This window comes from Carya illinoinensis, chromosome 5, assembly GCF_018687715.1.
Source record: "Carya illinoinensis cultivar Pawnee chromosome 5, C.illinoinensisPawnee_v1, whole genome shotgun sequence".
Lineage (NCBI taxonomy): Eukaryota > Viridiplantae > Streptophyta > Magnoliopsida > Fagales > Juglandaceae > Carya > Carya illinoinensis.
The window spans coordinates 26731629-26759218 of NC_056756.1; the positions used below are offsets into that span (position 1 = coordinate 26731629).

At 37.4% G+C, this 27590-nt stretch overlaps 1 protein-coding gene across 3 annotated transcripts; it reads right to left on the reverse strand.

Annotated features, from left to right (window-relative positions):
* Positions 1-513: 513 nt before the first annotated feature.
* LOC122309879 (protein ACCUMULATION AND REPLICATION OF CHLOROPLASTS 3) lies at positions 514-26788 on the reverse strand. 3 transcript variants are annotated; one of them, XM_043123620.1, is made up of 16 exons: positions 26224-26788; positions 22766-22824; positions 22424-22488; positions 22146-22280; positions 17583-17631; positions 9332-9444; positions 9182-9253; positions 8828-8938; positions 7948-8129; positions 5173-5457; positions 4970-5070; positions 4412-4815; positions 2826-2930; positions 2585-2722; positions 1052-1218; positions 514-865 (listed from the first exon to the last, which is right to left on the reverse strand). In XM_043123620.1, the coding sequence occupies exons 1-16, from the start codon at positions 26565-26567 to the stop codon at positions 793-795; spliced, it is 2403 nt and encodes an 800-aa protein (XP_042979554.1). In that variant the 5' UTR covers positions 26568-26788; the 3' UTR covers positions 514-792. The 3 variants fall into 3 exon arrangements, with proteins under 3 accessions (XP_042979554.1, XP_042979555.1, XP_042979556.1); XM_043123621.1 differs by lacking the exons at positions 22146-22280; positions 22424-22488; positions 22766-22824; positions 26224-26788 and adding an exon at positions 20420-21093; XM_043123622.1 differs by lacking the exons at positions 514-865; positions 1052-1218; positions 2585-2722 and having other exon boundaries at positions 4372-4815.
* Positions 26789-27590: the final 802 nt, after the last annotated feature.

Consider the following 27590-nt stretch of genomic DNA (forward strand, 5'->3'; position numbering starts at 1 on the left):
TTCCAACTTGGTTTTTATATAATTAATAGATATTGCCTTTTGATGATGATATACGTTCTGAATGAGGTTCTTTCTAATTGGATTTGAATTTTTTAAAGTTCTTGACCGAACTCTAAGGTCTAGATTGAGAGAAAGATATACAACATAAAGTAGGATACGCATCATGAAGTGGTTCAAAGGGGTTTTTAATTAGCATCCCTCTCTTTTGGAGTATTGCTTGTCAATTTTTTTTTTTTTTTTACTAACATGATTTTCGAATAAGATAATTTATGAAGATTTCCAGTATTGGGAGTAGATCATGTCCTTGTAAATGAAGTTGATATTCTCGTTCAAAACTGCAACTACTATAGTCTTTGAACCATTATATTCTGCTGACCTCCCTACCCCGTTCCCCACTACACCCCACCACGCATGCCCCCCTCCTTCCCATAGGGAGGGAAAAAGAGAAACCACCAAATAAATAAATAAAAATACAACTGAACATTAGTAGAATAAAACACCACTGCATTTGAGTAGGTTGGAAATTCTGGGGAGATCAATACTTTTTTATATACGTAATTTTACATGATAAACAACCTTGAATTCATACAGAACAGTAGACATTCCAAACTTTGTTCTCGGTTCAATTCAACATTAAAAATAAAATAAAAAATCATGCAGATGTGCTTCAAAAACTGTACATTGATTTCTTTTCTTCTTTTTTGAATAAAAAAAAGGAAATGGGTGAGGAGAAACAAAAATTGGAAAAATACAATAAAAAAGTAATATTTGGAGGGAAACACAAAGTTGAATTTATTCAGCATCGATTTCAGAGTCCAACTGCTTACATGTTACAAGAACACCTTCATCCCAAATCTCAAGAGACCTGCAATATGCAGAGAATGAATAGATAGTGTATCATTTAACAGGACTTCATTATCCCTAGAAAATATAAGGTCACTACTTATTCAGCGGAAATAAACACTGAGATCAGGAAAGCTATTTGCGATCACAAGACTACAAAAGGGAGATAAAACGTGAGCAGTAAAGGAAAGCTTTTGCAAACACAGACCTTTTCCCATTGATATCGATACAAAGGAAGTGACCATGTCTCCATCCATCTTTGAAATTGCCAAAAAAGACATCACCAGACTTTGAATAGAAACGACCTTCACCATAGGCCCTTCCCTTCCAAAAGTTTGCGAACCATCGATCCCCAGTGTGAAAATAAAACCAACCCTACATGACCACAAAAGTTCACATCTCTCAGGATAACCCACGAGGAATTCTTCATGGAACTAAATATACTTGTGCATTTTTTCTTTTCTTTTATTTTAATAAGAATTGATTTATGTTTGCGACTACTGTAAGGACAAAAACAAAAGAGACTGCAAGCTATTGTTCATCACCAGCAATGAATAGGATGTGTGGTTCCCATCGTTTATGTTCACTAACTATATAAGCAAAAAATGCATTGGTTTGGTTTGAAGTATATCATCCACGGAAACAGAATAAAATGAGTTTATAACCACATATACTGGTTATGCAATCAAGAACAATGAATATTTAATATGAGCAAAAGATAAATTTCATGGACATAATAAACATAACTCCCACAGAATCAAAACATTTGTTGTCAGCAAAAGGGCAAACATCTGGAAGATATCAAATGGGATAAATTTGTTTACTGTTTTTAAGTGTTCACAGGGATTACAACTTCCCCAGTATTTATCTCAGAAAGTACAGCAAAACCCTAATGATTGAAACGTGCTGTCACTGCAATTGCGACTGAGAAAGCTCGGTCTTGGGAAATGTTTATGTTCTGTTCCAATAAGGGCCACTTACACAATACTTAAAACAATATCATATACAAAACTTTTTGTCAACTAATCTTGCTCAATTCTCTCCAACTGTATGTACAGGTCATGCAGATTACAAGTATCTAGACTAATTTTTCATTTTATGGTCTTCATTATATGTTTCAACTTTTAGCACAGGAATCTGTTTTTTTACCATATGTTGTAATTGTGCTGTGCATCCCATATATTTTAACTAAAATCCATGACAACATGTCCAGATCATGCAAGCATTGAGTCTAAAAGGTACTCAAACCACCATATTGGACATCATGGTGTTTGCAGTCCATTTTGCAATCTCCATGATATTTTGTTTAACTGTTTCCATACTTCAGATAGTTTCATACGTCAAAAAGCTACATAGTATAGCATCATATTGTACACTAATTGATTTATGTTGAACATACACACAAATACAACAAATCCCTTACTCCAATTCTAAAGTAGTCATTATAGATGTAGTTTCATGGTAACGGTAGTGTCTTTGAATATGATCTGTAATAAACAACATATTTAACTTTTTAATAGGTGCAAACAACATATTTAATTACCAAACTTTTACATCCCCCCGCCCTGTGCCCCCGCATGGGTGGAGCGGGGAAGCCACCCGCCCCAGCACCGCCCATGCTGGGGCAGACAGGTCGGGATAGCGGGGTACGGGCCCTGCTGCCCACCCCTAGACTATCATATGGTCCACAAGGTGGTCTTTCAAGTTCAAAATAAACTGTTTAGAAAAGAAAAAGACAAACCTTGCCATGCATAACATCTTCTCGCCAAGATCCCTGGAAAACATCCCCATTACTGAAGTAGAATGTACCTGGACCGGATTTCTTACCATAGCGCCATATACCGTCATATATGCTTCCATCTCCAAGAACCAGACGTCCCTGTATATTTATTCATTCAATCATAAACAAGCATTGCATTATCTTTGTACAAACAAAATCCAGAAGTTGAGTGTCACTCAATGCTAGTTTCCAGAACAACCACCTTTCCTTCAGGTAGACCTCCTTGGCAACGCCCCCTGTAAACCCCTCCTCTGTATTGCATCTCCACAATAGGACTCCACTTTTTTGAAGAATCTCTTTCAGCTTCCTGCATGAAAGCTATACGATCAGAATTGAGATCATTATATTCCAGAGCACATAAGAACAAGTCAACTTCAAGATAGAAGGATAGGTTATATCACGACTTAAAAAACCATCTTCAAGACATATGGAAAAAAATTTACATTTCCAAAATGTAGACGAAGAAATGTCAAAATTGTTCCACGTCACTTGTTTTTGCATCCATCTTTACAGCTAGTATGGGACATCCATTGTCTATTAAGATCCGATCATAAAGATTATACCCTATCACTAGTTTTCTTTCCATTTTATCTGCTGGAGTTGGAAGAATAGTGCCAATGGAGGATAAATGGTATTTTGAGGGTACTATATGTCAAAAGTTCTACTTTGAGTACTTCACTGCAAAACGGGTGACACTTGGGTGTGAAAAATGTAGCATTGTATTAAATTAGTGAAAGGTAGTATTACATTAAATTAGTGAATAAAGTGAAAAACAGCCACTGAACAATAACAAAGACTTTTAGAGGTAGATTCATTTCGGCTCACTTTTCAAAAAGATACTTTCAAATTTTAGTTGTCATAAACCATTTGAAACTGCAAAGTTGCTTCAAAATTGTGCAAGTAAAAGATAGCAGTTTCAAAGAGCTATTGTATGCGGTTTGATGTTCAACTGTCGTTTGATATACAAATTAGAAATCAAAGATAGTGTATAGTGTGCAAGGACAGCGAGTGACAATAGAAATAGCAATTCTTTGTTTTTCTTTTTCAGAGTTGCCATTTCTGTTCAATTATCACTTCCACTACCGTTTTCTGGTAAGTGTTCAAAAAAGCAGAAAAATCAGCCATGAGGTAAAGTACGCAAACAGTACCCAAAGGGAAAAGCTAATGAACTAGTCACGCATATCATAGATCTCCAAGTCAGAGTTGAGAGCATTGACAGACATTGTCTTGGAACCAAAAAGCTTACAATGTCTTCAGAAAGCATGAAAGAAATGCTCAAAGGAATGCAAAGTACAAGTAAAAAAATTGTGTGAGGCCAAGGAGGGGACCATGATCCATTCCAATTTGCATACACAACAATATCTTCTTTTTTTAATACTATTCCAAAATTTTAGATTATTCATAGTCCCACTTAGAAAGAAAACTGCAACTATATACTACTTAAAATGCTTAGCAAGACATTGTCCGTGCTGTAGTGTTTCAAGTATTTTCTTTTTGCTAAGAAATTAAATTCTAAAGAACAAACAAATAATTCAATTTTTTATTATTATTTTTTTCTACAAGAAAATATACGCTAGATAACTGAAGGTTCATCATCTATTAATTTCAGATTTCTGGTGTATCATCTGATTTTATGGACTAGTGATTAAAAGAATTAATTTAGGACAATATATGGAGGTTCAAGACCAAATAAAACATGAACACTATGCTCTGCTGAGAAAAGACAGCTTTTCAGAAAATAAACATGCCTTGCAAATTGAAATTTTTTTTTCACAGGCAGCACATTACCAACATAGATGCTGCACGAACAGATAGAACTCCTTGCTTTTTAGGAACACTAACATATTTTCCCTTAGGTGGAGTGAATGTGTGATTGTAAAAGTCCCTCATCGCTTCAAAGCCTGCATCAGTCAATGCACTCAAAGAAGAAGTGCTTGAATTAGCAGCTGGCAGTGCTTTCAGATCATCCCTAGTTTCTGGATCAAGGTTTGGTGTTGTAAATGAGCTATTGACATTGTCTTCTAACTCCTCCGAAGGTCGTACACCAACTGGCAGGTGGAAGACACTCAGGTTATCAAGCATTGGCTTAGTTCCAGTGTCAAAAACTCTTTCTTTCGCCCACTCCTCCGCAATCTGATATGCAGGACCCAAGTTCCAACTCATGAGTGGCTCCCTTTGGAAAGCAGGAGTTCCTGGACGATACACTTGAAACATAATTACCCAGACCAGAAAGTGTTGGACTAATCCAGATTTAGTAATCAGTTGTAGGGATAATATGAGAACAAGTATGTTTGGTAATTTACATCGAAGAAAGTTACAAAGAAAAATAAACCCACGGTGCACTACCTTCTGTAATTGCATTGTAAAAACTAGCAGACATGGTGGTTTCTGATGATCCGGTTTCTGATGATCCAACCTTACTTTGTTCAGACTCATTATCATAATCCCTACAAAAGCCAAACAAAGACAATAAAGGAAAAGACAGAACATAGATCATCGAAGCAGACATCATTAAGTGAACCAACACAAAAGGAGGAAAGCAGTCAAACCTTGAAGCATAGAACTCATTTTCATTGCTGCTAACCACTGCTTTAAACTCTTTAGGGTACTTTTCAGAATCTTCAGCAATACCGTTTACATCAATCCCATTTCCTCTCTCACTAGAGTCTCTGGAATCTAACCCCTCACAAGGACTTGCATTCTCATGTAAATCGTTTCTCTCGATTTCGTTCAACTGCGGATTGTGTCTCCTTAGAAGATCAAAAACAAAAGGAAAATGCTGGGCCAGTGTAGACAATATGCTACTTTTCTTAGAAGACTGTTGCCTAGTATCACTGGTAATCACATGATCATACATCAATAATTTAAAAAATAACAGTTATAAGCTGTAAAAAAATCAGAAAGTATAGGCTTCAACTAAATATGAGCAAAATCAAAGGCATATATATACATGTCGAGGAATATGACTCATAGGTTGTTGCAAGAAACACCAAATGCACACAAGATTACAACCAAAATAGAGCAGGCAGTACGAAGATTTTGTCACGATCTTCTAATGAAGAAATTATTTTTCCTTTTGATGAAAGACATCTTCCTTTGGGCAGTTCAAATACCCATCCATTACTGCAGGCTTCCCTAGTTGTTTCTGACCTGACACGATGGGCTTGCTTTTGACACATGCAGGGTCAGTGATTGGAACCTTTACTGAATTTTCAACGTGTAGTGTATAAGAAGTGCATAATGGGTCAGAAAAGTTCTGTCCACCCAACCCTCCCATATACTATCTAATAGTACTGCAAGCAAGCACCAGGACCTTTGGGATGGAAAGGAATTTTAGGGCCCACAATAGAGAGAATATTAGAAACCCCTATAGTTTTTTCTTTCTTGGGAGGGGGCAAAGGGCCCCAGTAGCTACACCCCTACTTCCAAACCAACATTTCCACCACCCTGTTCGCAAAATTCTTTTGAAAGAGCTCCACTCAACCCAATTTAATTTTCATTATCCGGCACATCACAAATGAAACATTTTTTAACTTGTTAACTTCATCACATCAATAAATTAAGAAATTCTTGTTACTGATGATTTTATTTCTCTTTCTGTCTATGCATTAAGAATCTCCCAAGATTCAGAAATACCAAGAGCTATACATTTCAGAATTATGGGAATTGCATTCTCTCCAAATGCACCACATAATACAAAGGGGCACCATCTTCCAGTGTCAATGAACTGGCTGCATCAAATGTCCAAAAACACCACGACCACTCCAAAATGATGAGAAATTGCAGCCACAGTTCTCTAACAACACTATGCTGAAGCAAAAGATGATCGATGTATTCTTCATTATTCGTACACATGCAATACAAATCCATCCCTATTAAATACATCTTCCTTAAATTATCATAGGTCAAAATCCTTCTTAATCCTGCCCAAACGAAAACAAAAAGAGCCACTTCATAGGTGTGCTATTCTTCCATATGCACTTCAACTCTCATAGGTGCCTTATTCGTCTGTATGCACTTCCGTGGGAAAGAAACGCCATTGTGGTGATTATAGCAGAATAGGATTTGACTTCAAATATCGACATTTTCGAAGGAAGCTAAAAAATTCTATTCACTGCCCCACCTCCCAAAAAAAAAATAATCCCAAACAATACAATCTATCTCCCAATCATGGATAGGGTATATGCGCTATTCAGCTGACAATTAATGCATGCCACCACCAAAAGATCTGCCACTGAGGCCCCCTTAAAACGTACAATATCATATAACTTCAGAAAAGCATCCTACAATGTTTGTTCTCCACACCACAAATCATGCAAACTCGAATGTTAATCCCCTCTCCCACCTCATACAAGAGAAATCTAGAGAAGTCTGCCCAACCTCTCCTTATGTTTGTCCACACCTCCACTCCATATGGCTAATGCACCTCCTTAGAACACTACCCTCCCCATTTGCTCTCATATTTAGTTTCCACCATCATTCTCTGCAAGGCGTTTCACTTTGTTTCATAAAACTGTAAACAATTCCCCAAGAGTGCTCAGTTGAACCAAATCAGGTTCTTAACCCCTAACCCCCCTTGAGGAGATCAGGATACAAATTCCACCACGTGATCTTTGAAAATTGAACATTTTTTCAATTCTAACAATCACTTATCCTGGAAGATAGAACAACAGATATAATTAGTCAACAAAACAAAAAAAAAAAACCCTCAAAAAATCTTACTCTAGTCCAAGCAATGCATGTTAAAAAGAATAGCCATGCTTAAGAATTCAACTCCACAAACAAACAATGTATCAGACTTAAATAAACACAAGAAACAGCCCTAGTGAGTTGGAATTTGAAGAAATTTTAATTGTATCTGCAAATTGCTGATGACAACTAAGACATCTCGGTAACATCAGCAAATTCAGGCCAGCAGATTTCCACAAACGCCTGCAATGATTTCCATTTCTCTTTACATTTCTCTGATAATTATTTGGCCTCTGAACCAATTTATCAATAGATATAGGCAAAAAAAGATGATGAGAAAGAGAGAAAACAAGCAAAATAAAATTCAATATACAAATTCAATGAATTATGCTCTAATATTAAATTCCAATTTTTAAAGCAATTGGTTATCAGAAGTTCAGTAACAAACAATCAACAACAATAACAAGCTGGCAACTAAGCTGCAGAAATAGAAATTTATGAATGGTCCTTGAGTTATTGGTAACTATCAGCTAGAGCAGCAGTACAGCTTATAAAGGAATAACAAATTAACAGAGACAAACCAAGAATTAGAGTCTTATTAGCAAGCATTCTTACTTAGAAGCAAGAGATCTCACCCTACTATAAGAACTGTTGTCAGTAGAAGGTTGGGTTCCAGATTAGGCTCATGAATTACAGATAATACAATCCTCTGAGTGTATTCTGTACTTTGACGGAACGTATGCAGAAAGGCATATACATCACTGTTGCTGACGGTATTCGAACTCGCAAGGACACATATAACCACGCCATTCAAATCCTACCAAAAATCTTTTGGATAAATCAAATTCGGCAAAAAAAATAAATAAAATAAAATAAAAAGCAGTTGTTAAGAGTAGTGGACTACAAACATTAATGGTGGGTCTGGGATGTTATTTGGACCTCTCCCTTTGGGTTGTTTCTTTCTGGCCTGTGAACTTTCCATTTAAGCAATATTAAGCCTAAACAAACAGTCGATCTAATGTAAACCATCTTTTGCTCACATAGATATTTTGCTCCTAGAGTGAGCATAAGAATGATTACCCAAACTCTCTCTCTCTCTCTCTCTCTCTCTCCCTCCCAATTTCAATCCAAGCAATACACCAATATTGCCAAGACCAACTATGGTGACATCAGATCTTTCACCTCCACTGCTGCTGTAGCTGCTTTATTTGTAAAGGACCAAGACCCATTGAGCAACCAACACATTTGGAAGATCTGGTAACTCCATCAACATAATCAAATAAATGAGTAATGGAGGGATGACATTTCAACAGCTTGTAAACTTTGGGCTCCAAATTGCTTCAATTAGTTCAAGGACCACTTTATCCACTCCAGAGTCTCTCTTATAGCAAAAAAACTTACAAAAAGGAAAGAAGATATTTTTATGACAATTAGCACCACTTATCTACTTTGCTTTTATTTGTACATTCAAAGGAAAGGGCAGTCATATAGAGATTTCAAATTTGAAGCTCGTACCTTCACATCAAAACCAAGGAAAGGGCAGTCATATAGAGACTGTAAAATTGAAGCTTTGGCATTGTAACCAGCTCCAAATCCAACTTTTGCTTCCTTGTATCTTTCTAAAATCTGTAAATGGTTGCATTAGCAACAACAATTACTAGAATAGGCAACAACCAGAATGAATAAGAGATGAAATAAAGGAACTCAAGAAATAAGACAAACATTGAAGTTCCTCCCTGTAATTACTGAGTTTGAACAGAATATAATGCAACACAAAATAAAATAGTTAAAGAAGCAAGAACAGCCTAAGTAACAAATAAAACATGAAACTAATAAACGAAACAAGGTGACATGGTTTAGGAAACTTACTTTTATAAGTTCTGAAACTTGAACTTCTTCCACGTCATTATGTGATACATCAATGAGTCTTCTGTGTTTCTCCTGAACGATAATAATTGGTGTCAGCAATATTGTACAAACTTTGAGAGCCTAACAAATACTAGAGAAAATTGAACTTACAGATATAAGAACGGATATGGCATTAGTAGCTAATAAAACAGCATTATTTGCAGTCTTCAAAGCCTCATCTAGAGTAACCAAGTCTTTTCTGAGTAGCATGTCAGTGTCAATGTCTGTTGATGAAAAAAAAAGAATGAGCCACTTACACTGTGTTTGGTTAACCAAAACATTCAAAAAAAATTTCAACTTCAATCCAAATATATTGCACTCTCAAAAAGGTTCTATTTCAACTTTTAATCCAATTATTTACCGATTTCATTGAAAAAAGTTTGTTCATTTATTTTTTATTAATAAATTTAAAAACTCTCTCTTTGTTAATTTTTCTCTCCATACAACCAAACCTGACAATGGAAAACAATCATTTGTTATCTCCGATGAGATTGCGCGGTTTGTGATGACGGGACCACGACTAAGTGTTGGGGTGTTGGTGTGATTAGGATGGAGTTTTCAAAAGATTTTGACATAGACATAGAGTCGAAACTTTTTTCCCTTGTGAAGGATGGAGGTTTCCTGGTTATTACAGAGAGGAGCTGGAGGGTGGTGACTAAGCTGTTACTGGGGTCTACTACGGTGCAATGGTTGGCAACAGCATTGGAGGACTGTCAGAGGAGAGAAAAGAAAGATTTTTTCACCATGGTCAAGGAAGGCAACCATAGCTTCATAGCGCAGAGGTATTCCAATGGTCACGGCCGGTCATGGCCGCTACATGGCGTTGGTGGACTATGGTGGTGGTGGAAGACGGAATTTTATATTTATACCCAAAGAGAAGGAGGGCAGTGGGTGGAGAAGGATGGGGGAGGCATTGTGGGAGTTCATCTTTTTTTTTTTTTTTTAATTAATAAGAAATTTTATTACCAAGAATAGGCAGAGCCCAAATACACAGGATGTATACAAAAAAAATACTTACTACACTCTAGAAAGCAGGAAAACTAACACAGAAACAGATTCAGTACATTACCATCATTTCTTACAAAGGTCTTAGCCCACAAACTCAAAGTAGAAAAGAAAAAAATTCCAAAGATCTTCAAAAGAACACTGTTTGTGGGAGTTCATCGACGAAAGGAGAAGCACTGATGAGACCATTGGTGATGAGGATCCAGCCGCAAATACACACTTACAGGGAGGTGTTGCTGGTGAAGCAACCCTGTGAAATTCAAAAAGGGGACGGTGGCATGGAATCGTAGAGAGGAGTTGCTGCAAGGAAGGGTAACAGACACGGCACTGGCAGAGTTCCTCATATTGTATAGTGGCAGGGTAGCAGTGGTAGGCTTGATGTTGGCATGGCAGTGGGGGACATGCATAGTACGCTACATGACGTAAAAGCACAATTGAGTACATTGCAGAATAAGGTTGATTGGTTAATACGGTGCGTTGAAGTTAAAGGAGAATTGTGGGTGGGCCTGGAATGAGGTGGGAATAGTGGGGGGGAGAAACATGCTTAATGAAGAAAACAGATGGGAAGTGTATTAAGGGCCTCGACCCAATAGTTGATGAATCCAGTAAAAGTTTGGGCACTAAAGATGGGGGACAAAGCTGCCCATGTGGGCTAAGTAGAGTGGGTAACCAGTTTGGACTTCAACCCATGCGGAAAAAAGGGGAAAAGGTGTCTCTCATGCCCCCAGCCCGTGTGGAGAGCCCAAAAAGGGGGTGACCATCGGCCCACCACCGATGAGAATCTCGTAATCTCATCTAAACAGTTGGGGGACCATCGGTGGAGGTCCAGAAGTCACCGATGGTGGTCCAAAAGGTGCCGACGACAGTGGAGGACTTGACGGAAGTAGTGCGGGACAAGGAAATGAATGCTTCTCCACCACAATGCATTGAAATTTGGGCATATTGTGGCCAGAAGACGCCGATGAATAGAAAGGAAGCCCCATCTATTCCGATGGAGGCTCTACAACAATCTGAGGAGCATTTTGAGGCTCGGGCAACAAGGCAAACCCATTCTGTGGGAGCTGTTGAGGGGCCTCAACATATGATCATTCCGCTTTCTGGAAGTGACGAGGGAATTGTTATTGGACCACAAATGCTTATTCCCCTCTCTGGAAGTGATGAGGGAACTACCATTGAGTGGGAGGGCAGAAATCTCTTTGGGGAGGAGAAGATGGGGACGCCATCGAACTCTCGGTGGGCTTCTAGAGAAGGGGAGCCCATACCCCTTAATTGTATGCCACCATACCAGTCTAGTGTCTTTGATTGGGTGCTACACAAGGTAAAGGAAATTCAACATTGTGTGGGAATGGAGTGTGAGGGCTTTAAGGAACAACTTATGGTTTTACTTACTGCCATAAAGGTGGGTCACACTCAATTCAAGAATCTGGGACCAAGAAACAGTAGGAGCTAAACAGACTTACGTGGTCATTGAACTATGAGGGTAGCTCAAGTCGAGATAGATCCAAAGGGAAGGGGACAATATCTCCCATATGAAGCCTAAAATTGTGTCTTGGAATGTCTGTGGGCTTAAATGAGGTAAATAAGCGTCTTTGTATAAAAAATTTGCTTCGTGGGTAGAAGGCGGACATGGTATGCTTACAAGAAACCAAGCTGAAATTTATTTCAAGGAAAATTGTGCTAAGTATTTGGAGCTGTTCCTATGTGGATTGGGTGGATCTTGCATAAAACAAGGCTTCGGGTGGAGTCTTAGTGATGTGGGACAGGAGGGTGGTGGAGAAAATGGAAGACTTCATAAGGGAGTATACAACGGCTTGTTCCTTTAAAAGTGTGGAAGATAATTTCTTGTGGCCATTTGCAAGTATATATGGGCCGAATGTAGACAATATCAAACGACTATTATGGGAAAAACTTGCTAGATTACATAGCTAGTGGGATCTTCCACGGTGCATGGGTGGAGATTTTAATGTCATAAGATTCCCAAGCAAACGATTTTGAGACAGTAGGCTAAGCCTAGCAATGACAGAATTTTCATAATGTATTTTTTATTTGAATTTGGTGGATCTTCCTCTCATGGGGAGGTTCTTTCACTTGGTCTAATACTCAAACATGGTCTTGATTGGATAGATTTTTAATCTCACCGGATTGGGAAACGCATTATCCGGATGTGTGTCAAAAGAGGTTGCCTCGCATTTATTTGGACCATTTTCCCATCTTGTGTGGTGGTATCCAAGGAGGTCGCCGATATTTTAAATTCGAAAACATGTGGCTGAAAATTGAAGACTTTGTGGATAGGGTAAGGCAATGGTGGTCATCATACCAGTTTCATGGCACCCCCTCTTAGATCCCTGCAGGTAAATTAAAAGTTTTAAAGATTGACTTAAAGCTTTGGAATACTCAATCCTTTGAAAACATAAGGGAGTGTAAGAAAACCACGTGGGAGGAGATACATAAGCTAGAGAGGATACATGAGGATAGGGTTCTTTCCCAAGAAGAGATATCTTGGAATATAGAGTTGGTTTCAAAATTAGAGAGAGAGAGAGAGAGAGAGAGAGAGAGAGAGAGAGAGAGAGAGAGAGAGAAGATCTCCTGGAGCAAAAAATCAAGAGCATTGTGGCTGAAAGGAGACCAAAGTATGAAGTTCTTCCACAGAGTAGCTAATTCTCATAGGAGAACTAATACCATTGAGATGTTACATATCGATGGTGTGGATTGCATGGAAGCTCCCGTGATTTGGGATCATGTAGCTGATTTTTTTAAACATCTGCTTACAGAACAAGAAGGGTGGAGACCAAAGCTTGATGGACTGGGTTTTGAGTCTATTGAGCTACAGATTGCTTCTTGGTTGGAGAGGCCTTTTGAGGAGGCAAAGATTTATGGTGTGGTAAGAAGAATGGTCAAATGCAAAGCACCAAGCTCAAATGACTTTTCTATGGGATTTTTCAAAACATGTTGGGAGGTTGTGAAAGAGGATATAATGAGTGTGTTCCAGGAACTATTCTCGGCCGGAAAATTTGAGAAAAGCCTACATGCTACTTTTATTCAATTGATTCCTAAGCACAGCGGAGCAACAGAGGTAAAGGATTGTAGGCCCATTAGCCTCATCAATGGAGTGTACAAATTATCTCCAAGGTGCTTGCAAATCACTTAGGGGGAGGTATTGGGTAAGATCATCACAAAACCACAAAATGCATTTGTAAGGGGCAAATAAATTATGGACTTAGTTCTTATTGCCAATGAATGCCTAGATAGTAGATTAAAATCTATTATCACAGGGACCATATGTAAGCTGGATATGAAGAAGGTCTACGATCACGTAACTTGGGATTTCTTACTCCATTTGCTAGGGAGATGCAAGTTTGGGGAGAGATTGTATTCGTGGATCAAATGATGCATTTCAACAGCAAGATTCTCAATTTTGATAAATGGCAATCCAATTGGCTTCTTTAACAGTTCCTGAGGCCTAAGACAAGAAGATCCATTGTCCCCACTTCTCTTTTTAATTATTATGAAGGCACTTAGTATGATGACATCAACATTGGTTATGAGTGGCTTTGTGGCTGGCTTTTTGGTTGGTGACCTAGGGGTCTTATTAATATTTCTACTTACTATTTGCAAATGAGACATAGTATTCTGTGAGCAAGATCAAAACCAGCTACGAGCATTGAAGGCACTTCTACTCTGTTTCGAAGCAGCATCAAGTCTAAAAGTGAATTTTTATAAATTAGCATTAGTGCCAGTTGAGAATGTTAGCAACATTCGGCAACTGGCCAGCACGCTTGGATGTAAGGTCTTCTCTTTCCCCATGAATACCTGGGACTTCCGCTAGGGGCTGCCTCAAGGGCTTTATCCATATGGGATACAGTGATCAAGAAGATAAAACGAAGATTGGCAAGGTGGAAGAGGTTGTACTTGTCGAAAGGTGGCCATATGACTTTAATTAAGAATACTCTCTGTAACTTACCAACGTAATTTCTGTCTCTATTCCCAATTCTAGCTAGTGTGGTGGCCCGAATTGAAAAACTTCATCATGATTTCTTATCAAGTGTTGTGGGGGATGAATTCAAATTCCATCTAGTCAATTGGGACAAGGTATGCAAGCCAATCTCCTCTAGTGGGTTGGGAATTAAAAATATGGGAACTTTCAATTGGGCTTGGAAAATGGTTATGGAGATGTAATATGGAACCAGAAGCCCCACGAAAGTCGGTGGTTGACTGTAAATATGGAAATTTGTAGGGTGGCTAGTGTACTAAAGAGGTGAATGTGGCTTATGAAGTGGGAGTTTGGAAGCATATTAGACAAGGGTGGGGGGTTTTCACTCTCCATACTAAACTTGAGCTGAGTACGGGCTCTAGAATAAAATTTTGGAGTGACATGGTGTGGGAATAATGCCCTAAAGGATTCCTTTCCCTCAATTTTCCAAGTGGCATGTGATCAAGAAGCTTCAGTGGCGAATCTCATGGTGTTTTTGGGGGATCAAGTCCAATGGAATATCACTTTCAATAGGGTGGCACAAGATTGGGAAGTAGGCAACTTTTGAAGAATTCTTTAGCCTATTGTATTCTACAAAACCAAATGGACAATGAGCGGAAAAGTTGTGGTGGGTACCTGTAGGTAAAGGTTACATTCTCTTTTTTTGATAATTAATAAGGGTACATTCTTGGTTCAATCCTTCTACATGTCCCTCACACACTCACCGAATAATCAATTCCCATGGAGAAGACTCTGGTAGAATAAGGCACCCCCCAAAGCGGCCTTCTTTACTTGGACAGCTTCCCTGGGAAAGATTCTGCCAACAGATAATCTGAGGAAGCGCAAGGTAATCATACTAGATTGGTGCTGCATGTTTAGGAAATCCGATGAGACGTTGGACCATCTCTTATTACATTGTGAGATAGCTCGAGTGTTGTGGATTGAAGTACTGAGCCGAATAGAGTAAGCTTGGGTAATTCCTACCGCAATGGTTGAGTTTTTGGCCAACTGGACACTTCTAGGAGGTGTTCCACAAATCAAAGTTATGTGGAAGATGGTCCCTATCTACATTATGTGGTACATATGGCAGGAGCGCAACAACCAGACATTTGAAGATAAGGAGCAGACAATAGAGGAACTTTGATCCTCCGTTTTTAGAATTTTATTGCTATGGGCCATAGCTATATATTTTAATGGCCTAGATTTTCATGACTTTCTTGTTTCCATTACTGCAACATAGATAGGTCTTATTCTTATATACCATCTTGTGTACTTGGGCTACGCCTATCATCATTAATAAAATCATTTACTTATCAAAAAATAAAGAAATCCTTACTTGATTGCATCGAAAAGTTAAAATCATAAAAAACCATATCAACTTTAAAAAAAAACAAAACAAAACAAAAACTACCATAAAAGATTTATATTCAATCAACTTTTCAACTCTATCTATCCACTTTCACAAACCCCCATACAAAACATATTACAATCCCTTCTAATATTCTTCCGAGGACAAACCCTAAATGACCCACTTACTTCATTGGAACACCAACCTCCTCTCAAACCTCCATGCTTAGCATCCACTAGCACCCCCCGAACGTTATATGTCTCGTAGGCAATATAACCACTTTCCCAAAAGAGTTTGGTCAAAGGAAATAAAGTTTCTCACCCCTACTCCACCTTTTGTAACTGACAAACACACCTTGGACCACTTCACAAGATGGAACTTACACTCCGCTTCTAAACCTCCCCAGAAAAATCTCATGGTAACATTTTTCAAATTAACATTCCAACTAGATACTTCTTCAAAGCATAGAAATAAGCAACAAACGGAGCTGAGATGATCATGCTTTGCGTTTCAATTGTCAAGTTCAACCAACCCATGACCTATAAAAAAAAAGCCCAACCAACCCATTTCCATGATCTAGTAAGACATCATTGGCAAACATGAGCCCAATTCCATTCATGGGAGTTGGGAAACCTTTGATGACACCAATTTCAATATGTTTGCATCCACTTTGGCCATAATTTTATGAATACCTCCAACTAGGCTGATATGGAAATGGGTTGGTTGAACTTGACAATTCAAATGTAAAGCATGATCATCTTGGCTCCATATGTTGCTTATTCCTATGACACCAATTTCAATATAGATGTCTGTCAAACTAGCTGCATTCTCAACCTTATCAGCCAAAAGCAATTTGACTTAGCCAAATTAACCTTTGAACCGGATAGTGCTTCAATGCATAGGAATAAGGCATACGAAGCCAAGATGATCATGCTTTGAATTTCAATTGTCAAGTTCAACCAACCCATTTCCATAGTCTAGTAAGACATTATCAGCAAACAACAAGTGAGAGAGAAAATATGTTAATGAATTAAAACATAAGATATCCTGTCAAACTCTTTTTTTTTTTTTTAATAAGTATCTGTCAAACTCATTTGCTAATGAATTAAAACATCAAGAGAACATCCATTTTGCAGACTATCACAGTGGGCTTTTTTTTCATCACAGTGGTTATATGGCAACATTTCAGGTGAATAGTTCACTAAAATATAGTGCAAGTAAACCACAAACTCACCTAACTCTCTCTCTCTCTCTCTCTCTCTCTCTCTCTCTCTCTCTCTCTCTCTCACACACACACACACACACACACACACGGCTAAGTGAACACTTACCCACATATTGTCTTCTCCATGCTGTATTTTTCTTTAAACTCTCTTACATATATAAAATAACCCCAAGGGGTTGGCCCAAGTGGTGAAGGCCTTGGTCTTGGGGTCTCACTCCCTTCAAGGTCCAAGGTTCAACACCTCATGGGTGCAAACAATCATTTGGAGCCACACCCCCTGGTGAAAAGCCAGCGATTTAACCAGTTCCGTGTAGGGAAACTTCCGAGGGTGCGGTACACGGGACCGGGGTTTACTCTGCAAGGGTGGATCCAAATGGCCCTGCCTTGGAGAGGTTCCCCGACATAAAAATAAATAAATAAAAAAAAAAGATATATAAAATTTCAAAAGCATAAGCCATGATAGGCATGCATCTCAATTGACAACAAGCACTTTACAATTTGCAACAGATTACAAGAAAGTTTACCAGTACCATGGTGTTAATTGATACTAGTGCCAAGACAGACAGGATTCATGTTTTGCCAAACATCAGAAGCATTCTTTTTATTGGCACTGGGTGTTCGAAAACAGCATCCCAACTAATCCCGGGGGTGTACAGGCCCTTGGCAAGGAGTTTCCCACAAGTGCAAGAAGCATATTATCATTAACCACAATCTTTTTCAATTCCCTTAATGTTTGTATCCGATTCTACAACTAATGGTCTCCACAAATTCAGTCTAGGGAGTTGACTAATAGAAGAAATGAGGCATCACTTACCAATAAATAAGTTTGTATGCTCCCGAAGCTTTCCTACCAAATGTTTGACCTGTAAAATTGGGTTATATGTACAATTTTAGTGTATGTATATATAAATAGTCATATGATTGGGCCTTAACTTTCAATTATGTATAAATTCTGAGGGCAAACATAATATTCTCCATAACTGTGAAATATTTAAAACTGATCACAATGAAATGAAAGATTTCAGTGATTTTCTTTTTTTTTTTTAATAAATAAACAGGTGAAAGATTTCAGTGAATTGATGAAAAAAGTAATCAAAAATCGTTCATAGACTTTCAATATAGCATAAAATTGATTCCAAGGGTCAATCATTAACCTCCAATCTCGATCACAATTTTGGAAGCTGTTGAAAGAATCAGGACATGACTTATTCACAGTGTTGTAAAAAGCACCAGCGCACTTAAGCACAAGTGCCATCTAGAACCTAGGCACAAAGCGCAAGCACACCTGATTGAAGTAAATCGCATATTTTTAAAATTAATGTAAAATAATAAATAACCCACAAAATACCATAGAAAAAAGTTTAAAAAACAGGATGGTGATATATTTAGCCTATTAACTCAATTTATTAGAGTAATGCAACATGAAGATCAAGTAGTCAACTAATTACATAGATTTAAGAAATTTCGATCAAACACCCTTGTGCTAAGGGGTCCTTAGGTTTAACATCCTGTGGAATTGTTTTAAAAATTAACCATATGTGGTATGACTTAGAAGTCAATTAGAAAGAGAACCCTTTTGAAATTTTTTTTCTTCCATCAAGGATAATCAAAAAACATGTCAAATTTAATTTCTTAAACTAAATAAATTTTTTAAAAATAATAATAAATCAAATATTTATGATGAAAACATGTTTTTTATTTAAATATATTAAACTTAGAAAAAGAAAACAGAAAACTGGAATGGCCACATGGTGGGCAAGCAAAAAGATCCACTCTTCCTTTGGGCATGACCCAATTCCATCCCAACCTGACTGAAAAAATCATTCCACAAAGCAATAGCCACCTTGCAATGGAATAGAGGATGATGTACAGACTACCCACTTTTCTTATACATGCAGCACTAGTAAATCACAATAATGTGCTTTTTTCTCAAATTATCCAAGGTGAGGATATTCTTCAAAGAATCTGTCCATGCAAAAGCTGCAGCTCTCAGAGGTACCTTATAAATACTCATCCAAGGAAATGAATTCTTACCATGAGGGACAAGTGCCTTATAGAAAGAGGGACCTTGAATATCCCTTTCTTGGTAAGAGCCCAAAGGAGCTTGTATCCACCTCCCCATCTCACACTAATGGAGTACAGCAGATTAAAGAATGCAGTAAAGGCTTCTCTACCTCCGACTCATGAGCTGCTCTGATGAAGCGAACATTCCACTGTGGGATGTCATTAGATACAAAAACGACAAAGCATACTTAGCATGAGCAACACCAATTTAGGGCTGCAAATTGGGTCGGAGTCGGGTTGACTAAAAACTACCCAACCCAAACAATTAAACGGGTCAATCACCTCAACCCGAACCTGACACGCCTATTTCACAAGTTGACCCGACACACCCATTTGACCAATTTAAAAATACAAACCAAAAAATGAAAACCAATAGGCATGTGTCGTATGGGTATGGTTCCAGAATTAAATTCTAGAACAACATATGGGGTGGTGATAGGGCACTCAAGGAAGCTGATCCAAAAATCTTTCGTTTAGCAAGAATGTAGGAATTCAACGATTGCTTGACTTTTTAGACTTATCTAATGGTGTTCCTCAATGGAGTGTAACATTCTATAAAAATGCCCAATATTGGGAAGTCGACACTTTTCCAAAGTTCTTTATTCTTGTGTACTCTACTCATATGGGGGGAAGTTGAATATAAGATTTCTTGGCACCTCTCTAAGAAAGGGACTTTCACCATCCACTCATTCTACCAATCCCTTAACATGCATAATACAAGCCCATTCCTGTGAAAGAGCATTAGGAAGACGAAGGCTCCCGTAAATGCAATCTTCTTTGTAAAGACAACTTCCTTGGGGAAGATTCTTACTTTGACAATTTAAAGGAATACCGAGTCATTGTCATGGATTGATGTTGCATGTGCAGAAAGAGGGGGGAATCCGTTCATCGTCTACTATTTCATTGTGACATTGCCATGACCTTGTGGAATGAGTTCTTTGCTTGGGTGGGAGTGGCTTGAGTGATGCCAAGGAGGTTGATCAATCTCCTAGCATCTTGAAAGAAAAGGCCCTAAAATTTTATTGAAACGAGTAAACGAATGTTGCCCAAGTACACAAGGAGTATGCAAAAGAGAACACCTATTATAAGTTAAGCGCTAGAAAATGATACAAGAAAGTCATGACGAGTAAATCCATCAAGTACAATGACAAAAGCGCAAAGAAATAAGGTATGAAAAAAGAAACTTCTAAACTCATCTAAAGAGTGCTCCCCATCATTAAAGCTCCGATCATTTCTTTCAAGCCAAATGCACCACATGAGGCATAAAGGAATTATTCTCCAAATAGGCAGCGAAATGTGGGTTGCCCTAAAGGCCTTTCCAACGAGCAAAAAGATCAACAACCATCCTAAACTAACCATGCAAGGTCCAGTTTTGCTAAGGATCTCATCTCATAGCCCTCTTGGCACCTCACAGTGAAGTGATACATGATCCACTGATTTACCACTTTTCTTACACATATACACTAACCCATAACAATAAGTTCACTTTTTTTTAAGTTGCCCGTGGTCAAAATCTTCCCAAAGATGCTGTCCAACCGAAATTAAAAATTAAAAATTAAAAATTATATAAATAACTTTGGAAGGTACCTTATACTCCAAATGCACTTGCTTGGAATGGATAATTTGCCATTGATGCCAACTACTAACCCCTAGAGGTTGGCTCAAGTGGTAAGAGCCTTGATCTTGGTGGTATACTACCTCCAAGTATAAGGTTTGAACTCTTGGGTGCAAACAATTTCTATGGACCATCAGACTAGGGGAATCTCTCCTTGAATTATCCAAGGTATACTTGTGAGAAGCTCCTCACCAAGGGTCTGTGTGCCTCGAGATTAGTCACGACTCTGTTCCGGATACCCATGTTAGCATGATATGCTCTTTGTTTCCTTATTTATCTTTAGACAATTGTATATATTTCTTTCCTTTGCTATACAGCAGGTTAGTCAGTTCATGCAGGCTCCACATCATCTACACTTGGTTTTTGTTCGTCGTATCTTTCGATATCTTCAAGGTTCCCCTAGTCGTGGCATGTTCTTCCCTACTGGAACTCCTTTTCATCTTGTGGCTTAAAGTGATGCTGATTGGGCAGGATGTCCTAATACGCGCCGATCTGTTATGGGTTGGTGCATGTTTCTTGGTGACTCCTTGATATCTTGGAAGAGTAAGAAACAGGATCGTGTCTCCAAATCTTCCATTGAATCTGAATATTTTGCAATGTCCGCTGCTTGTTCTGAGATTCTCTGGCTTCGTGGTCTCCTTGCTGAAATTGGTTGTGTTCAGTCCTCTCCTATGCCTCTACATGCTGACAACACAAGTGCCATTCAGATTGCTGCGAATCCTGTTTTTCATGAATGTACCAAACATATTGAGGTGGATTGTCATTTCATTTAGGAAATATTGGACACTCGTATCATTACACTTCCTCATGTTTCTACTGACCTCCAGATCGCCGATGTGTTTACAAAGGACATGACACGACAACATCATCAGTTTCTTGTCGGCAAATTGATGCTTCTTGACTGACCCGCATCAATTTGAGGGGGGATGTTAGCATGATACGCTCTTTGTTTCCTTATTTATCTTTAGACAATAGTATATATTTCTTTCCTTAGAATCTGTACAGGGTGCTCGTTTCCATACTTAGATTTTGATTGTTGTAATTCAGGCTTAATTCTAGCCATATATACTGCACATTGGTGCCTTTATAATGAAAGGAAATCCTCACAATGGAGGTATTCAATCCATTTGACAACCCGAAGCCAATCAAAAATATATCCTGAATACTAATCCCTGAAATTTCATCCAACTGGAAAAGGCCATGTTAAAACTAATACTAGATGGCCTAAGGGCTGTGTATACAGAAAACTCCCCATTTACAATTGATCAACAATTACATCTCTATTACTTCTTAGAGAAACAGACAACATATTCCTTTGCAATATTTTTATTTTTATTTTTATGGTATCTTGGGACCTCAAGCTTTCAACCACTTATCATTCCATTTCCAATATGTCTCCCTAACTGGTAAGGCATAGCTTCAAACAAATCAGCACCTTTTGAGAAAGTTGGAAAATTTTAAATGGTAGTGTTGTCAAAGTAAACTAAATACATTAGATATTTCAAAAAACCAAAAAAAACATATAAAACATTCTCTCATATAACCATGCACCTTACTACAACTTTAAAAGATTTAGATTGCTCCAAACAAATCCCAGAGACAAGCATATATAAAGCAAAAGGGATGTTATCTAAGAATGGTTGCTGTATAAATCCTAATTATTATTTTTACTCTTGATAGTACACCAGCACACACTACCTCATCATGGCGCCTCTGTCCTTCAAAGCCAAACGGCTTTAAAATAATCACAACAATGAATCCATTTACAGATCTTATAGTTCTAAGAATATCGACTGCAGCAATGTGATCCAAGCCATATCCTGCACTAGCCACCTAGTGAAAACAAAGTAAATAAGAATCATTACCAGGGTAATTTATGTAGCAGAAAACTTCTGTTGAATGAAAAATATAAAAAATTTATCCAAAATGATATCAGAATCATAAATACAAGAGTAACAGGTAAAGAATGTACAAACAAGGATAATAGCTTTTGGATGCAATTGTATGAATGGTGAAGCTTCAAGAATCCTTGGAGTAAGATCTGCAAAAGTAATCCAAAGGAGAAATGGATAAGAACTTCGATTACATACAACATTCATATGATATGATAAGAGTGTTGATTATGGTATAGATTTAGTATCATATTTTTCTGTTCAAAAAGAAATAGAATATCTTATCCTTTGCAATACATAGGAGTTTCAGTTACTTTGCACAGCATCATGGCTTGCCTCCATATAAGAATGAAATTTCCAGCAAGATTGTATATCTTTTACCCCAAGTCTAGACTAACTTAGGAAAAACTTGAAGAAAGAATTAACCTTTTCCAGCGAACCTTTGTTGTAATTTTGCCTTTGATGAATCTTTCATGAGAATATTCCTGCAAAAAAGTTGATAATGATGGCTATATCATAGACACAAAATCTCAAGTACGATCATTTGCGGATAATTGACTAATCCTGGAACATTTCAAGAATATAACTAGTTCTATATGCAAAAAATATACTGAAATCACAAAGAGATGCAACTGATGCACAAGGAAAACTCCAAAACGAAATGAAGAAGAAAAATATAAGAGAATAAACATAGCCCCTAAAGTTTACATCATCTAAAAACTGAACGATATACAGAGGAACTCAAAGCTGTAAGAGAGAGGCATCCTCCCAAAGAGAAATCAAGCAACACATCCTTCAGCCTAGGCACAAGTAGTTCAACAAACTGAAACCAGCATTGATTAAGGGGTTGTTTGGATACAAGAAGTCTCTCAACTCATCGCATCTCATCTTATCTAATCATTACAACTTTCCCAAACTCCCACTCAAAATACAATAAACTATCAAATTTTTCAAATCCCAAAACAAAAATAATATTAAAAAATAATCTTTTAACAATATTTTATTTAACTTTCATCTCATCTCAACTCACTATCCAAACCTCCCCTAAAAAGTTGAATCTTTTGACTCTTTTTTTCCTTTTGAATTCTCTCTATGTGCATTGAAGCTCAATGGCGATGGTGATGGTGATTTCATTGTAATGTAGTAACTGTGGAATGTGTGGTGGAGTATGATGTTTGCTCTAATAATGAGTACTCTTGCTGTACAATTTGCTGTTTTGTACAGGTCTGCCAATGTTGTAGGTCTTGGTTTTTATTGTTTATGGTCTCCAGTATTGAGTGTCTATGACATCTATATTACAGTAACATGCTATTTCTCTTTTTTCACTAACAAATAAGGATAAAAAGGAGAGTTTTGGGCCCAGTAAAATCACTTCGAAATAATCAAAACAGTGTAGGATAACCCACAAAAGATCCACCAGGCTGTGTTTGGTAAGTGACGTTCACTACTATTCACAAACTATCCATAAATCATCTGAAATCACATCAGCATCCAAATGTAGCCTAAATCTTCTTGATAAGTATAATCATAGGCACAGCTGGACAGGCCAGGTTGCAGGAGCTCGTTGCCCAGCCCTATTTGATAATTGGTGTTCCCTCATAACACATCTTGATCATCATTCTATGCACAACATTCAAGATCCATAAGCAAATTGAGTCTAAAACATCAACTATCATTCATCATATGCCTTTTCTTTTATTTTTGAGAAAAGGTTACCACTGACTAAGTTAAATTTTTCTTTTTCAGATTGATTTATGACAGGATGGTGGAATCTAAGTGCTTCTCTAGTCTCCTTATATTCTCTAAAATTTTCTATCTTAGCTTCTTATTGCATTTATCAAGAAAGTACCAAGAAATACCATTGGTGCCTTCTTTTAGTAAGCAATAAGAAATTTAATTAAAAAATATGAAAGGTATGGGTCTAGAACATGAGATGTATACATAAGATCAGCAAAGAGAAACTAAGATTTACGTTACAAAGTTCTAGAAAAGAAATTTCAAGAAAAAAAGACACTGAATAGAAGCCGCCCACCCCGACCCCACCCTACATTGCCCTAATCAAATCCATCAGGTATAGGAAGGGCACTCCAATATGTAGAATAGTGTCCACTGAACCAACCTCTCCACACAAGCCAACAGCTCCACCACCAGCTTAGACATGATCAAGAATGCTAATAATGGAAGATAGAATCAGCTCCAAAGGTTGCTTGCTGCATGCCCTTAAAGAAGTACATTAGTTGAGCTTTCAACACTGTGAGGTAGTAAGCTAAGGGGTGTAATCGGTCTGGTCTAGTCGGTCCATGGGGGAATTTTTGGACCAGACTGAAAATTTCAGTCCACCCATTTTCCAGACCGAGACTGGACTGATTATTACTATAGACCAAACCTGACCATTACCTATCGGTCCAGGCCAGTGCAAAATGGGCTAAACATGCAAAAAGCCCAAAATTACATTCTAATGTGTATTTTCGGCTCAACTATACAAAAAACTCAAAAATTTTCCAGTTTTGAACATCAACTATTTAACTTTATTTGCAGATTTTGTTCTTGAAAATAGTCTAAAGAAAAGTTGGGAAAATTTTTTTTGAGAAAAAAAAAGAGATAAAATAAAGAAAAGTTGGGAAAATTATCAAAATTATCCATATCCATCCATGAAAATTAGCAATCATCATAATAAAATTAAAAACAAAAAATAGAGAAAGAGAGATTGAAAAATGAAATATCATCCAAAATCCAAATAAAAGTTAAAAAATAAAATATGAAAGGAAAAAATATTATGTATCATTGCATATAATATTATTATTTATCACATAATATATTAGTTAATTAATAGCATATTAGTTCATAGTATATTTAACATTTCATATGGTCAATGGTGATAAGTTAGATGAAAATTACATAATTAATTTATAAAACTACTATATAAAATAATATATAAAAAGAATATTTAAAACACTAAATATACACCTCGGTGGTCCAGTCCAAAAAAATCACACCCCGAGACCGGACTGGAAATCGAAATTCTAAGATTATATGGACCGAAACCGACCAATATACTTATTGGTCCAGTCTGGACTTGTAAACTTACATCCCTAGACTCAAGCTAGATGTCAAGCACTGAGAGATCATATCAGTAATACGAGAGGACTGGAAAGAACATATCTAGTCTCCAAACATTTCCTTTAGGGTGTGAGGGCCATTGCCTTACTACCGCTAGTCCATACACCACAATAGCAAATTGATATATTCGCTCAACAAGAGGTTAAAAGGCTCCCCAAAGACCCCAATCTGGGCGAGGAAGGCATCGAAAGGAGACCCTACAGGTGGGTTGCTCCTGGCTGATCTCTAGTCCTTGCGAACAAGGCACCGTGGTGAAGTTGACAAATTTGCTGGCGGAGACGTCTTTTACCTTGGGGATTAGTCGAGAATCAAAGCCTTATCTAGGGTAGTGAAAGTTCTCAAATACCTCATCATCAAAAAAAACATATTCGCTCAATTAGAAGAGACTTTAGGTTTTTAAAACTATCACACCATTTTATTATGATGTCCTACATCTCCATATATTTCTATTCATGGATTAACACTAGTTACCAAACAAAATTCCCGACCTTTTTATTTTATTCACATTTTTTGGAACAAAAGAGCAAAATTCATACATTAAAAAAAGGAGAGATATGTTGCCAAACGAGCCCAAGGAATTGCATTTAAAACCACAACGCTGCGCACTCCAATCCAAAACCAAGAACCATATAGCAACATGCTAGAAATGTATAGATGCAACAACCCATTATCACGTTTCGCCGAAAATCCTCATTCACCATAATATCCATAACAAACATAGCAAGTTAGAATCAGAACGACAAAGAAAGTTTTCTTCGGCTCACCAAAACCGCAATGAGGAGGACTTGAACGGCGAGCCCAAACAGAAATCAAGAACCGCGTCCTTCCTACTCCCAATGCCAATCACCTCAACAAACTCAGAATTGCGCCCTATATCCCCACCATTCACTTCAACATCGTTGCCTTCGTCGAATTCATTCGATAAACTGTCTTTCTCCGAACTCATTACAAGTCGGACAAACTGCTTCGAAGTTCTGCTATTCTTCAGCCTTACGCCAAATTTCGGGAACCTTCCGTAGAAGACACGCTTTGAAGAATAAGGGCATAAGAATGCCCGAGACAAGGAGCGGAAACCTATAAATACGGGAAGCTGCATCGAAATGTGCATGGTATGGAAATCGGTTTCCGCGTCGTCAATCCTATATTCGGCAGACGGGGCGGAGGGTTTCCATGGGCAGAAGGCAGGAGTTGTTAATATGGACAGTGTCGATCGAAGTGAACCAGTACGAGTGTCGAAGAGGAAGACACTGAGGTTGCGTTTGGGCGTTGAAGATAATTGAGAACAGTTGTGAATAGAGATGAAGTGAGTCCGTGGATTCCACTTAAATGACTTTGATGTGTTTGGATATATGAAATATGTTGAGTTATTAATTTTTAAGTAGGAAGTTGAAAAAAATGTGGATCCTATCAATGATTGATTTTATTAATAATGATAGTGAAATATTGATTTTATTTATATTTTGTATGTATAAACACAATTATTATGATAAATAATTTCTAACACCTTTAAAAATTAATTTCTCACAAGCTTTTTTTTATAGAAATTTATTTTAATAAATTTTTTAAATAAAATATATAATACTAACTTATTATTCCTACAAATCATTTTTATGTCTCCATTTTGTTCTTAACTTTGACTATATATTATGATCACAACCTGCAGGTGAGTTATTTCATCTTATTTTCACATAGATAAACTTTATTAAATAAATTAATGTAAATTATAATAAATATTTTTTTCCACACCAATAATTATTTAATTAAAATTTTGCATATCATTGTTAAAAGGTTGTTCATTTTAAATAAGGCTCGGGAACGGAAATTTTTTAATTAAAAATACTCATAAAAAAATATAATTTATTTCAATTATGAAGATGATATTCTCATGCTCCACCCATTATCAATTTTTTTACTACCAATGTTCTCATAAAAGTCATAAAAGCCAATATTCGAGCTTCAACATATTTCCCCACCCAACATTGAATTAGTAATAAAAATTACCTATATATTACAACACAAAGCTTCCAATTTCCAAAACATGTTCGACACATACAAAAAGCGCCATACAATACGATGGAAAATATTACAACTATCAATTTGCACTCCTATGTGCCCACATAGGTTGTGCGAT

Coding starts and splice junctions, on each gene's coding strand:
- LOC122309879 (XM_043123620.1), bottom strand. CDS start 26,567: ATGCACATTTCGATGCAGCTTCCCGTATTTATAGGTTTCCGCTCCTTG. Junction 17,632..22,145: donor GACAGAGGCGCCATGATGAG/GTAGTGTGTGCT, acceptor CCAATTTTACAG/GTCAAACATTTGGTAGGAAA. Junction 5,458..7,947: donor ACAACAGTTCTTATAGTAGG/GTGAGATCTCTT, acceptor TGTGATTACCAG/TGATACTAGGCAACAGTCTT.